The sequence below is a fragment of the Hoplias malabaricus genome, chromosome X1 (assembly GCF_029633855.1).
Source record: "Hoplias malabaricus isolate fHopMal1 chromosome X1, fHopMal1.hap1, whole genome shotgun sequence".
Taxonomy (NCBI): domain Eukaryota; kingdom Metazoa; phylum Chordata; class Actinopteri; order Characiformes; family Erythrinidae; genus Hoplias; species Hoplias malabaricus.
In genome coordinates this window covers 9,562,412-9,578,528 of record NC_089818.1, presented here as the reverse complement: position 1 = coordinate 9,578,528, position 16,117 = coordinate 9,562,412, and the positions used below count along the sequence as shown (strand labels likewise).

Here is a 16,117-nt window from a genome sequence, read left to right as displayed (position 1 = left end):
CAAGTTCTTAACCATTGTCCTTTCTGTTTCACCCTTATAATGTTTTTGGTGGCACTCTGTTGGAAATATACGGCTTCCTTTGTCCAGATTGGCACAGCTGTCCAACGGCAATACCAGTTGACAGTACAGCAATTTGTCACTGTAACTGAAAAACTTGTCAACTTGAAAATGTAACCCACCCCCACTTCCATCAATGCAGATGTTTTTTTGTTTTTTTTTCCTTCCCTGCTGCTTGTCTTTTTGATTGTTTTTTTCAGAAGAATTAAAACCCTGTATAATATTGGTCTATGAAATATAATTTTGAAACTACACTTACGTCAGTATTTGTTTCACTCTATTTTTTTTTTCCAAGTTTGTTTTCCAACATGCGGTGAATCAAGCCCTGATGTGAACATGGTTAGACAGTGTTTAGTCATTGCAGCGAGGAGCTGGATAATGGTGGGGATCCCCGTCTTCCCGCTCAGCCTGCGGTTGGGGGTGGATCTGGCACATGTGCACGATGTGAATCCATTAATAGTCAATATTTTCCCCCTATGACTTTTCGAAATACAGCTCAGGATTCCATCATGTATTGGGCAGTGTTTGGTCATTTTGGTGCCATGAGGTTCTCACTGTTTTGGAAAGTGAACACATGTTCTCTAGCAACTGGTGTTAGGATCTTAATAGGAGAAATATAATAGATGAGTTAGTGCTGGGAAGTATTAATAGCCTTCAGTGTGATGACATTTTCATATGCTATAGATTTTATGAGCCTGATGTAACTGGTATTGATTTAACCGTATGTGTTTATTAGCAATGATTAGCACCAGTGTGGAAACTCCTATTAGCAACCTGGATCAAGAAAGTTTCATACCCCAGTTTCATTTTTCATACCCCAGTTATTTTTGAAAAACAAAAATATTTGACCTGTCTGTTTCTATTCCATAAACTCCTCAATGTTTTAGTCCATCTGAGTGTCCTGATGGAGTGATATCAAATCCACATGAATTCAGAACATATAAAGGTGGCCCAAATCCAATCTGGAAATGTCAAGGCGGGTTTTGTTGTCGGCTACATAAAGGACACGTCTATGTCACAAGATTTGGGCCACTGTGTTACTTTTAGTGAATATTAGAGCTGGACAATAATTGGGTATCAATATACAGTGGAACCTCGGTTAACGACCACAATCCGTTCCAGAAAGTTGGTTGTACTCTGAAATGTTCGCTATCCGAAATTATTTTTCCCTTAAGGATTAAAGGAAATAATTGGTTCACAGGCCCTGTTGACTTTATATTTTTTTTAATGAGAACAGTTATAATACAGTTCATAAAGAGTTAAATAAACATGTCAGATACACGCATGCCTCGTTCAAACTTGGAAATCATTTCCTTTTTCAATTCGATTGTTGGTCGCTGCCTTTTTACTACAGGTGCCCTGTTACTCGTATCACTCTTAACCTTCTTTGGAGCCATGATTGAGGGCAAAATAAAGCACTTGAAATCACAAATAGTAAAAAAGTAACACAGAACGATAACGAACCGAACGTAACTGTGTCTGGAGCGCCAATGATGCTTGGTTTGAGATGAACGGAAGCGTGGGGCTGCCGCCATCTGTACGCAACGTGAAATTTTTTTCGCTAACTGGTACAAATTTTTATTAACATTTTTGGTCGTAACCCGATTTGTTCACTAACCTAGCCGTTCGCTAACCGAGGTTCCACTGTATATCGCAATATGAAATGTTTCAATAGCAATTTTTATACACACTTAGAATATTTCAATATATTTTACAGCATCTGTCACTGACGGTCATTATAGGGCACTGCCATCAGTTCATTGCACTCAGTTTTAAGTAGTGCTAGTCGATACATTTTGTGATTAATTTTTGCTTGATAACTATGATAAGCTTTGAGTAATAGAGCTCAGTAAACCTTTTCCATTCCCGGTTAGCAGAGCCAGCTGCACACTATCAGGTGCGTACAGTCGTGAATGTGAGAACGTAAACAAGACTCTAATAGGTGTAATTCAAGTGCTTGTGTGTATGTATTAAATATGTTATAGTCACCCCCCCCCCCCCCCCCCCCCGCCCCAGTCGTGCGCAGGGGGAACCTGCTGGGTTTTTCTTCACTCAGTGTATTTTCCTCCCGGGAAATGTTTTCCTGTTTGCAAGAGCACTGACATGGTTTTCCTCACACAAATTTATGTGAATTTTTAATTGGATCCGATGACATCTTAAATAAACACTCCCAAGGGCGGAGGCACTCAATGATTCTGGGTTGGCTCTGGACTCATCGCGACCTGGAATTGGATAAGCGGTTACAGACAATGAATGAATGAAAAACTTTCTAACTTTCCCATTGTTACAAGCCTCCCATTATTCTAAGGCTTCTAATGGGTTAAGTGCAATATGTTTACAGTTCAGCACTTGGGAGTGTTTTATTTATTTATTCATTTATTAATTTAAACTCTACTTAGTCTTTTTTTACTCTTTCTGCTTCTTTAAAAGCTTGAGGTGGTAATACACTAAGAATGTTTTTTTATGACACAAGACATAGATATCATTACTATTTTGTGGTAAGAAAATGCTATTGTTCCAGTGAAATAGTTCCTTGTGGATTTGAGGAATGTGCGCATATATATATATATATATATGGTGTATTACGTCTATGTTTTAAGAAGGATGTCCTTTGTCACAGTGTGACAAAATGTTAATCGCCCAGCTCTAAACATAAAGTTTAAGTTTAAAATAATTAGTACTGAAAAGGCCAAGAGGTTTTCGTTTGGTGGTGATGTCTTATTGCTGTCCATTCTTGCTAGTTCTGTGGCTTTTTTATTGTTCATATCGATATCATATACGAATTATATCGTACTAACCGAAATTCAGAAATATATTGTGATATCAGTTTTGGCCGTATCGCCCAGCTCTAGTGCTGTTTTACACTGAAAGTGTGTTATTCTAGTGTGTGGATTTACAGTTTACACCTTCAACTCTCTGCCTCTCTCTCTTCTAGACGATGAGTGACAGACCATTCATCCAGAAACTCTTCCGACCCGTCTCTCCTGAGGGTCACGTGCTCACACTCGGAGACCTGCTGAAGGAGATGTTCCCTGCTGCCATATGCCAGGATGGTAGGTCATAACAATGAAACACACACACACCCCACACCTACCACACTAATGTTTGAGGGTGGATGAAACTTATTTTGCTGAGGGAGTTTTGTTAGGCAGGAAGTTTTTGGAACACAATCATCATCAGTTTTTATGGCTGAGGAATAGACTGCCCTGATTTAATCTAGAGATTAAAGATACGCATGACTAAAAGGATGAACCGGGTACGAGGGGAAAAGAGGGAGTAAAGAGAGAGCGCGGTTCACAGCCAAAACAGCTGTCTGGATTTCTCCTCAGAGGAAGTTAGATAAGCAGACAATGGAAGCGTGGGACACAGCACCCGCAGCTGAAAGAGCCCGCATGGTGGGGTGCATCGCGGACATGAAAGTGGTATGGTCACAACAAAATACACAGGCACACACACACACTCTCTCTCTCTCTGCCTGAGGGGCCCGGTGTTGGTGTTCAGGTGAAAGTGGCACTTTGTTCCCTGCTGGCGATTGTTTGGATTCCCCCGCTTCCATGTTTAAAAGATGTGCTCCGATAGACGGCTGCAAGTGTATGGCTCACGCTGCTCCACTTATCTTTTAAGCCTCTTTATGGATTTTGATCTACACTTCTCCTCAATTTTCAGTTTGTGCCCGTGCCTGGAATCAAAGTGTAATTCGTGGAGATGAGCGGCGAGTGGTCCGTCGTGTTGCAGCGAACCTTTCCCATACACTTGCATATACACGTATACGTTAAATGGAAAGTCTTTGATGTCGACAAAAGCCGCAAGAATGACTTGCAATACCGTGCTGGGTTTATTTAGCCGGGGGATTCCCATGAAAAAAGCAAGACCAGGCCAAGAATGCTCTTCGCCCACCAATGCTAACATCAACATCTCCTGTTAATTAGCATCTGGCCTCAGACACAAAAGAACGCTCTGTTGTTGGTTGTGAGCAGCTAAAGTGGATAAGCAGAGACATGCAGAAAGTCTCCCCTACGCCTTCCACAGCACGATTTCGAGTCCGTGTTTTGAGAAATCCCCACACTTTGATTTAGAAGCCACTTAGAAAGGGGTGATGTATTTTTTTTTGGGTCGTTGTCTGTTCTATTAAATTCTTTTTATTCCTTTTTTCTTGAAATCCCGTTCTGAGAGGGCTTGCGGTGGTATTATTTCAAATAAATGAATTGCTCAATGAAAAAGCCCCCACCCGTAAAACCTTCACATCTACCCACGCTTCTAGTGGGGAAACCTACAGCTGGCCCACCCACCTTTTCACAAAGAGTATCACTACTGAGTACCGCTTCATCATATATCTGAGAATGTTCACAGATGAGGCTGAGTTTGTGTGTGATACTCTCTGTGTGTGTGTGTGTGTGTGTGTGTGTGGCACATTCGGGGCATTCCGTTTACTCTGGAGTGTTTCAGCCATCACCTCAGACCATTGCAGTGGAAAGGGGTCAGGAGAATCAAGGCCTGAGTGTCTCGAACAGTCATTGGAATAATCAAGTCAGATTTATTTAGAAGCTCTGTGCATCCAAAGCTACGCCTCTGTTCTTCTCGTATGACCCAGCATTTGGCCTCTCTGCCTGTGTAACTGGGCAGAAATGAGCAGTTGTGGTTTGGATAAATAAAGTGTTGGCCATGCTTGAGCAAGAGCCCTTAATGTTTGGCATCTTACAACGGCAGCTACGAAAGCCAAACTGACTGTGTTGGCAGTGTGTGTGTGTGTGTTGTCAGCGACCTCAAAGGACTAGAAGCCAGCCTACAAGTTCTTCTCAGCCGAGAGCTATCTTTTACCCTGGATTGTGTGATTAGCACTTCTGCAGAATGAGGAGGCAGCTCCAGGCTCTTCGAGGAAATGCTGAAAGCACCCAGTTGTGATTATTACCCACTTATCTGTCCTGAAAAAGGCGGGATTATCACACAGCACAAGAGTTGATCTGAACTGACTCTGTTTGGTTCATGTTTGAGCGAAACGTTCAAATAAAAACTAATTAAATCTATGGTAGTTGTTGAACCAAGTCGGGTTCTGTAGTTCCAGACCAAGAAGTTTTCCACATGTTCCTCTGATTTTTGCTGGTACTGGTAGAAATAATAATAATAATGAGATATATATTAGTGCTGAGCGATATGAGCTCAAATCAATATCATGATTAATTGTACATTTTACCTCGATCACGATTAATGAACGATTATTACGGTTTGACCCTCATAGTTCAGTAAAGAGTCTTGTGCTGTAAACATGCTCCAGTATTAAATATGGGATATTATTTTCTAATGTCGCTGGGTGCTTGTTCCTCTCTCGTTTTTTTGAGCACTGTTTATATTTGATGTGTGATTGTGCTATGGTCTTTGAAACCTTTTTATTTTTAAGATTTGACTTGTTTTTGTTCAGTGTCGTCTTAATTGTGCCCATCCACATCACAGACACCGTGTTTTCTTTGGTACGAGCTGCTCGAGTCACTCGGCCAACCTCTGTGTTTAGGTTGCTTCTGTGTGGCAGATAGGGGCAGAATCACGTGACTACAGCTTGGTAGGTTTTAAAGGGACAATACATGAACACACAGTGGGGACATAACAGAATAAAAATAATCGATATAGACAAGAGTATGTCGATTAGGCGTTCTGAATGTTGATTTTGATTAGTATTAGTAATGATATATATATATATATATATATATATATATATATATATATATATATATATATATATAATTTTAACTAATTCATTTTTTCATTTTGTAGGTTATTTAAATAATTGTATGTGGCTTTTTGGAATATGTTTTTTTTTTATTGTTTTTTAATTAGCTGTGGTTTAAACCATGCCACAAAAACTGTCTGGAAGCTTGTGTTTGCTTCAAAAAAGTCTTCATTTTTATTATTAACAAATCATCACCATAAGCTCCCATATCTCTGAATGAATATCTCACCATTCTGAGCAACTCGGCGCGTCATAGAGTTTGTGGATGTTTTGGGAAGTGCTGGCATGAAAACGATATGTGCCTGTTGTAGTATAACATTTTCTGGTGTTTGGATGCCACAGTTTTTAGAAGGACCCTGGGCCATGTTTTGTTTAGAGGATGGAATGTCTTACACCCTTTATGCCACACAAACTATTCATCAGTGGAAATGTTAAAGATTTTTTTCCACTGGATTTGCCCAAGTTAGACCAGCATAACTCCTAGATAAAAAAATAATCTTTTGCACTGTACAGCAATGTAATGGTGTTGCATTAAACAAACATCATACACACAGCCTTCCTTTTACCCATTTAATAATAATAACAATAATAATAATAATAATAATAATAATAATAATAATAATAATTATTATTATTATTATTATTATTATTTTGTAGATTATTTCCAAAGAAAACATTTATATTTTAGTTCAAGGATGTTTTTGTTATTATTAATAATAATAATAATGATAAAAATAATAATATTGTGAATATTTGAGCAGAAATCCAGTCATATTGGACCCCTTTTGTTTGTTGTTGTTTTTTGATGATATTTACAGTGCTGAGCTAAACAAATGTTTATGCCATGTCCATTTTTGCCCTGGTTTCTGTAGATTATAAAGTTTTGATTTGGTGTTTCATAATGACTTTTACAGTTACAGTCAACTAAATTCTTTTTTTCACTCAATTTTCAGTTTAGTAATGTTTCCTTTATAGTAATAACCCTGGTGTAGGGCTGGTAATGGAATAAAAGCTTCTTTGTAAAAGTTTCTTTGTAAGGACCATGTCCACAGCGAGCTGATTCAAGGGTAACTGTGACCTACTCATTTCTTGTTTATCAGTCCTTTTGCTATCAGCACATCTCTGTGACGTTTTTCTAAATTTCAGTTTAGTTATGCATCGTCTAGAAGACTTCAATAAACATGTAAGCAGTTACAAAGATTACAGCATGCTGTTCATAAAGGCCTTGAAAATGACTGCTGCGTCAACTTTGAACGACTTCGAAAGGCAGAGAAGCAAATCCCGATAATTCAGTTCAAGGGGAAGGTAACTGCGCTTCTGCTGTGAAGCCACCTGAACCTTCTCCAGTGCTGTAAATAGAGCACAGATGCCACATCCCCTTTTGGCTGGTTTTAAGGCTTCCTGTTAAGGCTTTAATCCTTCCTGTTTTGGTTTAGTGTACCATCAATCTCACCAATAACTGCTGTGAGAGAACCATCACCGACGTCTTGGGCGCACGCTTAGAATCCGAATGCAAACCTTACCCTCGCCCACCCACATGAGGTGAGTGTGTGGGCTTTAAACTACTGAGAAACCTGGTCGCAATCAAGGTGAAATGTTGCTAGTTTCATTTCTTACCAGCCAGGGAGCTTGACGTTTCTCACTGCTGAGGCTGGAGCAAGGTCGGTGGGTAGAACTGAAGCTTTGATAATGAGAGGAGGGAAAAAAGTAAAGTAACCTGATTATAGCCAAACTGCATGCATACTGATGTGGAATATCAAAAATGAAATGTAGGTGGCCAGGGCTAGCAATGACTTTATATAAAATGTGTCGTCTGTGATGTTGGACGGATACTCGTGACTCTTATTCATGGTTATTCATTTCAGAATCAGGGCAGTGATGGCTCATGAAGAGGATTTTCTAGGCCTTTTGGTGCCCTCTAAAAGTCTTCCACGAATTCCTCGTCTGTGTTCGTTTAACATCTGGAATGCAATCAATAAAACAAGCTAATAGAAACATGCTTGCTACCCAAATGGACTCTTTATATCCCCACACGAGATCCACCTTGGCATGCTTTTCCCAATGTTGCTAAGCACCATCAGCTGACGTTTGAGCTCCACCTCCACAAGAGGTTGTATTCACCTAGAAACTCGACATTCAGTATATTCCCTCTATAATAACTCCTTCCACTTCTCATGTCTGCCTCCAGATGATCGTATCTGACCCCACAACTCTGCTCTAACACAAGACTAACATGTCTTTGAAGGCCACTTAGTGGAATGGAGAAAACCATGCACAATTTCTCTACAAAACCATTCTTTTCAATGTAACAGGGGGCTCGCCCCTGAGCTCACCTACGCGATCCGAGTGTGGAGAGAGAGTGAGTGTGTGGGTGTCTAACGTTACCACTGTAGATCCACTGTACTGCGATGATGTTTTCTGACCCTTGCAAATTCCCCATCATGTCATAATGAGAGTAATCAAGGGGACGCACCCACCCTCCAACAGAGACAGAAAGAGAAAGGCAGAGAGGCAGAAACGTAATGAACTACAGCTTTAAGGGACGTACACACACATCCCTCACAACCACCCACCCCTTGGTGGTGTTCAGCATCATGGCTTGGATGCAGACTTCAACTACATTTTTGAGCATCTTGCTTTAGTGAAGGCCTTGCATCTGCTTTCTCTGTGTCCGTCTTAGGCCTCAGCTGCAGAACGTGGTTGAACTAAGCTGAGATATCAAACATGGCATACATGTCAGTAACTTTTCAAAAAGGCTTGCAGTAGCTTTTCTTTTTTCTCTTTGCGTGATGTTCTCGTTCTCTTTAACCTTTCTGTTACTCTGCGGCACCGGGTTATGGTGAAACCACCCTTGTAACGGTCGTCCTGATATTACGTGTATGCACAGCCTGTTTAGCAGATTTAAACGGTCAAGGTGGTTAGTCATATAGAGCTGAATAGAGCTCCGCCCGGTAGCCTCTCTCCACCCTCTCTGCCAAATCAAGATTTGGTATGAGTGGAAGCGAGGGGTGTGGCTTCTGCATGGGTGATGCTGACTTTGGCAGGTGGGTGTCACATATATGTTTATGTGGTTGTGTGTGTCCCTCCCTCCTTCCCACCTCTCACTCTCTATATGCCCTAACGTTAACCCCTGACCCCCCTCTGCATGGCCCTCAGCCAAAACTTGTCATAGCCTGATCGATGGAGTCTGCTTAGCCGGCATGATATCTTAAAGGCACTTAAAGGGAACGTCTGCGACTGTGGGGAAATGCAGTTCTAAACTCCGCATTTTTTAAAGGTGGAATGGTGTGTTTGAGCGGAAGAAAGTTAAGTTTTTATTCACAGTTTGAATTACCATAGGAAGTCATTTGTAACTCAAGTTTAGTTTTAGCACTTTCGGTAACGCGGTTAGCCATCTTCCAAGTTTGGACACACCTTAAGTGATCTAAAACAGCAAAAATAAGTCATTATTACACGTGCTTTTCAACATTTGGAGTTTTCTCCTTTGACCAAAAATACTCCAGATGCCTCTGTCATGAGCAGAGAAAGCCTAGCATACCGGGCCGAGACAGTTTGTTTTTTCATTCATTTACAGGCAGTGGGGCTTCGTAAACACATTAGACAGTTTTCGAGCACGCAAACTGCCATGCAGTGAAATGTTGAAAAGAACCTCAGTTTGCTGATGGTGTCTGTCAATATCTATGCCACTGTATTGCCATCATTGTCACACCTTAAACTGTAACAAAACTGGAGGACGGAGTGTGGCTGATCTTAATTTCTAAAGTTTTAGGTCCAAGAAACACCTGGATTGCCTTTCAGACTTCTGCATAAAACCTAATGACGAAGTGTCCACTTTCATTCATTCATTCGTTCATTATCTGTAAACCTTATCCAGTTCAGGGTCGCGGTGGGTCCAGAGCCTACCTGGAATCATTGGGCGCCTGGAGGGGGCGCCAGTCCTTCACAGGGCAACACAGACACACACACACACACACACATTCACTCACACACTCACTCCTATGGACACTTTTGAGTCACCAATCCACCTACCAACGTGTGTTTTTGGACTGTTGGAGGAAACCGGAGCACCCGGAGGAAACCCACGCAGACACAGGGAGAACACACCACACTCTTCACAGACAGTCACCCGGAGCGGGAAGCGAACCCACAACCTCCAGGCCCCTGGAGCTGTGTGACTGCGACACTACCTGCTGCTGTCCACTTTCAGCTTGTGTGATTTGGGTAGTGCTGCAGTGACACTGTAGTGTTAGTGTGTTCTACTGGTACAAATGGATCAGACCCTTTGGTCCACCTTGTAGATGTAAAGTCAGAGACGGTAGCTCGTCTGTCACTGCAGTGTGTTTTGGTCGTCCTCGAGTCCTTCATGAGTGACACAGGACGTTGTCGGCTGGATGTTTTTGGTCGGTTGTGGTCGACTATTCTCAGTCCAGCAGTGACACTGAGGGGTTTAAAAACTCCAGCAGCCATTGCTGTGTCTGATACACTCTCACCAGAACAACACACACCTCCACCAGTGTCACTGTAGCTCTGAGAAAGATCCACCACTCAAATCATACCTGCTCGGCGGTGGCCCTGACTATTTGTAGAGCAGGGTGAAAGGGGCCAAGCAAAGTATGCAGAGCAATAGATGGACTACTGTGTGTTCCAGAGTGTTCCTGTGTGTTCAGTGGAACTGATGGAATGGACACTTAATGTAGAAACAATGTGATATCCACAATTTTCTGATATATAAGTGATTTTGGAATGACAAGACTTTTGACAATTATCAGTTATCAACTATGAATTATGTAATCATTAAATCAGTTCAGTGTAGGCACTGGTGGCTGACTCAGTTTGGCAGTTTTCCCCCTCCACTCCACACCCATTTAACCTCACCTCTAGGTTAAGAGGCTAATGTTACTGCTCTCAGCATTTCCCTCAACTTTCCAATGTCCTGGGGAGCGCACCATGAGGTCAGCACTGTTAGCGATGACTAAAAGATGACGGAGAGACAGTGGCCGTTGTGCTCTTGCCAGCAACAAACAGTGGAGCCATTCATGACATCATCCCAGATTGAAAAGAGCAGATCTGGTAGCACGATGTAGTCTTGGGCAGACAGACGTGCCGTCCAGGAGCGTGTGAAAGTGATGAAAGGAGGAAGTTGAGCTAATCAGCAAGTAAATGATTTCCACAGAATTAAATGCTGCACACCCTATTCAATAATTAAACAAAAAATGACATGAGCACACAGTTGGAGACGTACTGGAGCGAGTGGAGGATCATTAGTCCTTGTCTCTGACCATTTGAACTCGTGGCCGCCCTCATGATGAATAGAGGTATTGGACGGTTGGACAAGGAGGGAAATGGGCACTTCTCTGAGTGACAGGATATTACAAGTCAAATCTAGGGGTGAGGGGTATGGGGCAGATATAATGCAGGAAGATGTTTATTGATATGTACTGCTATATTAAGACTTCCTGGGGTTTGATTAAGGGTGCAGATTTAAAAACATACAGATGAAGTTCAAAATTAAGATGTTCTCCTGCTCTTTTGGCATTTTATGGTAATTTTATGGATATGTTTAAAAATATTAATAATGAAATAAAATAGAACTATCAACAAAGTTTAAAATGATTTGAATTTAATGATTCACTGTGCTTCAAGAAATCCAAACAAACCAGAACGAACATTGAGTCTTATTTGAGTACTGACAGCATCCATCACAATAACCATCAAATATTATTGCCTTGTTCTAGTGAACCTTGCATTTTGCTTATGTTTATCTCCCGGTACGAGACGAACCAACATTTCCTGTCACTTTTCTTTGTCTTCTTGCATTAGATGAGCCAAAGAAATACCAAGTGGTGATTCATGGGATCGAGCCTCTGTTGGAGACGCCCATCCAATGGCTGAGTGAACACCTGAGCCATCCGGACAACTTCCTCCACATCTGCATCGTGCCGTCACCGAGCGACTGAGCCACAGACCGTGGTGTGGAGTCAGGAGCTGGACAATCCGCAGACGGCTCCAATGTGGCTTTGCCTCTCCGCCTTGTCCCTGAGGGAACTTTCCAGAAGAACAGCAGCTTCTTCACTTATTCACACTTCCTGTGTTCACATTCGTCCTCATGTTTCCTGGTGGCAGAACCCCTTTGGACAGAAAGATCTTCCGAATCTACGGCATGAAAAGACACCACTTATTATGCATGCCATTGGGATGTAGAAAACATCTACACGTCTGATCATTTTCAATATCTACATGGTACCTGGGTATCTGTCATGTTTCAAAGTATCCTAGTAGTAACAGTAATGTGCACATAACTTACTTAGAAAAATGGCATCACTATATTTGAGATTATCAGGATTTTTAAATGGGATTTTAAAAAGGAATAAAATTTGCACCAGCTGTTAAGATATTTACATCCCTGGAATGCATCTTTCTCTCTTTCTTTTCCCGTTGCTAACATTCAACAAGCTTGAATCGTTGAGACTACATCACCCCCCTCTACATGTTGCCTTACGTTGCGTACTCTGCCTCTTTTGTACCTTCATAATGGCTTAATATGAGGCAGTGTTACAGCAGAGCCTCGTATCTCTCTCATCTTCTCCCTCTTTCTGACTCTGTCATCGTGACTAACATGCTGCCGACGCTCTTGGATCTTCTCTCGGCGCTCTGTTAATTACTGGGTTGAATCCTGTTTGTCGTTAAATGAGACCACTAAACTGCTGTACTCTGCCAAGCCTCCTGAGGGGGGTAATTACCAACACAGTTTATAGGCACATATAGGAGGCAGGAGGAGGTGTGAAAAGTACGAATGGAATTATGTCTTGTCTGTGGCAGTCGACATCATCCAGGAAAAATGGGGGAAAATCAGAAAGGCGAGACAGAGATAGTCAAACTTTGGACTCTTAAGCGGCAGGATGACATCACACAGAGGTCCATGTGTCAGAGTGTGTGAGTATGAACATGGGAAGAGTCACCAGAGGCCCTCTTGAGAATATTCAGAGCTCTTGTAGCACGAAACTTCCAGCGTAGGGGCCTCAGATGACTTACTTACTGGGACTGTTTGGAGAAAACTCGCTTTTCTCACAGTTTTCCCTTCAACCGAAATGTCGTCGTTAAGCCGAGACACACACAGATGCATGGAATCAGTGCTTTTGTTTGTTTTTATATAAAGAACGTTGACACACAGAAATCATGGAATCATATCTAATTATCTTACGTTAAATGTTTTACTTACGTTTTTACTTGTCTCTAAAACACTAGGTGTAAAAATAAGCATTAACCTGATTGAAAATGGAAATAGTGTGTTTGTACACGCAATAATTGATTGATTCAAGCATCAAGTCTCAAAATTAGCCACATTTCCTGCTCAACAGTAAAAAAAAAAAAAAACAGGAAAAAACCTTTTTCAAACTATTTTTAAAACAATGGAGATATCAGTGTCCCACAGCATCAGAAACAACTACTTGAACAAGTGTAAGTCAGTTACTTTTGATTAGGTACGTAATGTGCATGCTGTTGAGTGTGGAGTATAAGTAGCGTTAGCCTTGTACCATTCATTCACTCATCTTCTGAATTCAGGCTCGTGGTGGGTCTAGAGCCTACCTGAAAGTACTGGGCACAAGGCAGCAACTCTCACCCGTGTCAGGGTACTTGTCCGTCACACACTCATCCACTTTTAGCTTTGTATTTCCAGCTCTGCACAGTAGACGTGCCTCGGCTAAATGACTACGTTGCGGTTAATTGGAAAAACGTAGGGAAATTTAAAAAAAATGATCTGATATCAATGTAAAAATCATATTGTGCTGATTCTCACAGGAATGTTATTATTTTTTGTACTTTTTCTTTATTATTCCTTTAAGACGAGCATCGTGTGGATGCGGAGGACGTTAATCTGGAGCGTTTAGACCTGGAATTCTTTAACCTTTGCTTGATTATCTGCGGTTAGCTCTGTGGTGATGCAGCTGTCCATCAAAAGAGAAGTGCTGCGTAATCTTCAGAATGGAAGCTGGGTGAGTCAGAGGTCAGCAAACTAGGGGCAGTCATACTGAGACTGTAGCTGATGCAAGGCAAATATCTCCCCTAGCCTGGATTTTTAAGCCTCCAGCAGCCTCCACTGTTTCTTTGTAATGATTTAGGTCGACATTTGTTTGTGTTTAGTTCATTTGGAAGGGACGATGTAGGTTCAGGGGGTGGTGTCGGTGGCGGGGGGGGGATGCAGACGATTAGCAGCTGAGAGTGATTATTCGCTTATAGGAATGAGTGAGTGTACTCGCCCAGACACAGACAGACTGCACGGCTTTCCGCCGTCACCGAGACACTTCTCCACTGCTCTGAAGACCTGGCAGTTGGTTTAGGAGGCGCATCTTGAGTTTGTTTACAGAGTGGGGGTTATTATTTCATTCTCAAAACATAGGCTCCACGCTCCTGTTTCAAATTCCTCTGTGGATATGATGTTAGACTGCACTCTAAAACTTTGGGAAGGGTCAATCGGGTCACTTTTGTTTCCTCGCTGATGGACACAGGTTTTCGTGGGTTGGCTCGCGTTTCTCTCTTTTGCTACAGTTTAACTTATGCTTAACCTATGATTAAAATAATATTTTATAACTATACAGCATTGTCTTTGATTTATTTATTTATTTATATATTTATTGTGACAAAATTAAGCGGCACATACATTTTCAGAACAAAGCTCATTCCATCCAGCTGTATAACGTATGTCCAAAACTAGTAGACACCCCACCTAATGATGTATTACACACACAGATGGATTATTCTCCAAGGAATCCATGATATGAAATGCAGCAGATGCACAAGTCTAAATTTACCGTGCTCTAGTTGGCGCTAGAGGTGTATAAATCATCTAGTAATGGGCTGTGAGCTTTTAAATCTTTGGATTGCAGGTCAAATATCAATAATCCATATAAGCAGGTGTCTAAAAAACCTTAGTTCACGGTCAACAACAGTATCATCCGTTCATGCTAAAGGGATTTAAAATAAAAAAATAAAATAAAATAGAGTAGAGTCGTGTGGAGCCGGACCCATGCAGTGGAAAAGCGCCATTTTTGGTTCTAATCTGTTTCCTGATCATTAAGAGACCACTGGTTGAAATCCAGGAGATCTAGAGGGCTCAGTTGGCCTCTACACTGTTAGAGGGGGAAAAAAAGTACGGTACAGAAAGATTATTGTCATTAAAGGTACCAACTGTTGTTTTAAAGGTGCGCATTACATTCTCTTCTCCAGAAAGAGAGGGGAATATTTGTAAACTTTCATCATAGAACTGTGTAAAACAAGAATAAATAAATAAAAACTTTGGAGATTACATAAAGTTATAAGAGAGTTAAATTGTTTAAATAAAAAAGTAATAATAAATAAATAAATATCCATTAAATTCTCTTTAACGCCGAATTTATGGAGGAGAGCCCATGAAAGGGTTCAGGACGATACCTCTGAAGGTGGTGTTGCCTTCATCGGTCCATGCTACAGCCACTGGAACACCGAGAACACACTTAAAACATCGATGGAAGAAAATGAACTGAATATTTTATTCCAAAAATAAGATGAAACCATATTTGTAAAACGATCTTTCTTTTGTTGTGGAGTCAAAAGTGAGCTGCACTAACCACAGGAGGGGAAGGAAAGAGGGAATGTGTGCTCTGGTTTGGGGGTGGTTGGTGTGTGTATGTGGGGGGGGGGGTGGTTCTTCTTTGTGGTGGAGTGGACATCAAAGCGAGCCCTGCACTCTTCGTGAGTTCATTAAGTAAAAGCCGTCCTAGCCCTGCTCTCTCATTCCTGTAAAGCCGTCACTAAAAAGATCAGAGGATCCTGTCTCCTCCTCCTCTTCCTCTGCTTCCTCTCTTCCGATCTCCGTCGGCCTGCGCCTGGTCACCGGTCCCTTCTTCAATCCACATCTCTCTCTCCTTTGCTTGTGTCAGAGTTGAGACTTTCAGAAGACTTGTGGCTCTATTTCTTTCGCCCCGGATTTCTTTGAAGTCCCCGTAATGATTAAGTGGACAGGGGCTCAGGTCGCTTTCCCTCTTCCCGTCGTCGGAGACCTCTTCCCTCGTCACCCTGGCCTGTCCGCTCTTCTAAATGCGCTGATTACGGGGGTGTGAGAGTAAAACGGAGATGACTTGAAGCCCATAACCCAGCCATGGCCTGTTAAGTTATACGAGGTGTCGGGAGAAAACTTTCCCCTCCGTTCTCACCCTTCACCCCGTTCCCCCACCCCTCCAAAAAGTGGAGAGTACACCTGGATTCCAGCAGTGGGATGGGGGTGGACAACTTTGGAGGAACAAACAACAAAACTCTCACTTCTCTTACCATAGGTGCCCTCTCATTTTCAGCACCCCCCCC

The 16,117-nt window shown here is 41.8% G+C and overlaps 1 protein-coding gene across 5 annotated transcripts in view; it reads left to right on the top strand.

The window, feature by feature from the left end:
* Positions 1-16,117, top strand: part of LOC136675541 (autophagy protein 5-like) — a 74,791-nt gene that overhangs the window by 30,852 nt on the left and 27,822 nt on the right. For 4 of the 5 annotated variants that reach the window (XM_066652131.1, XM_066652130.1, XM_066652128.1 and 1 more), the window contains exons 7-8: positions 2,993-3,110; positions 11,600-14,341. In XM_066652131.1, the coding sequence (XP_066508228.1) occupies positions 2,993-3,110; positions 11,600-11,736 (255 nt within the window). In that variant the 3' untranslated portion in view covers positions 11,737-14,341. Of the gene's footprint in view, positions 1-2,992; positions 3,111-11,599; positions 14,342-16,117 lie in introns of those variants that run through there. The other variant, XM_066652132.1, reaches the window with a different exon arrangement.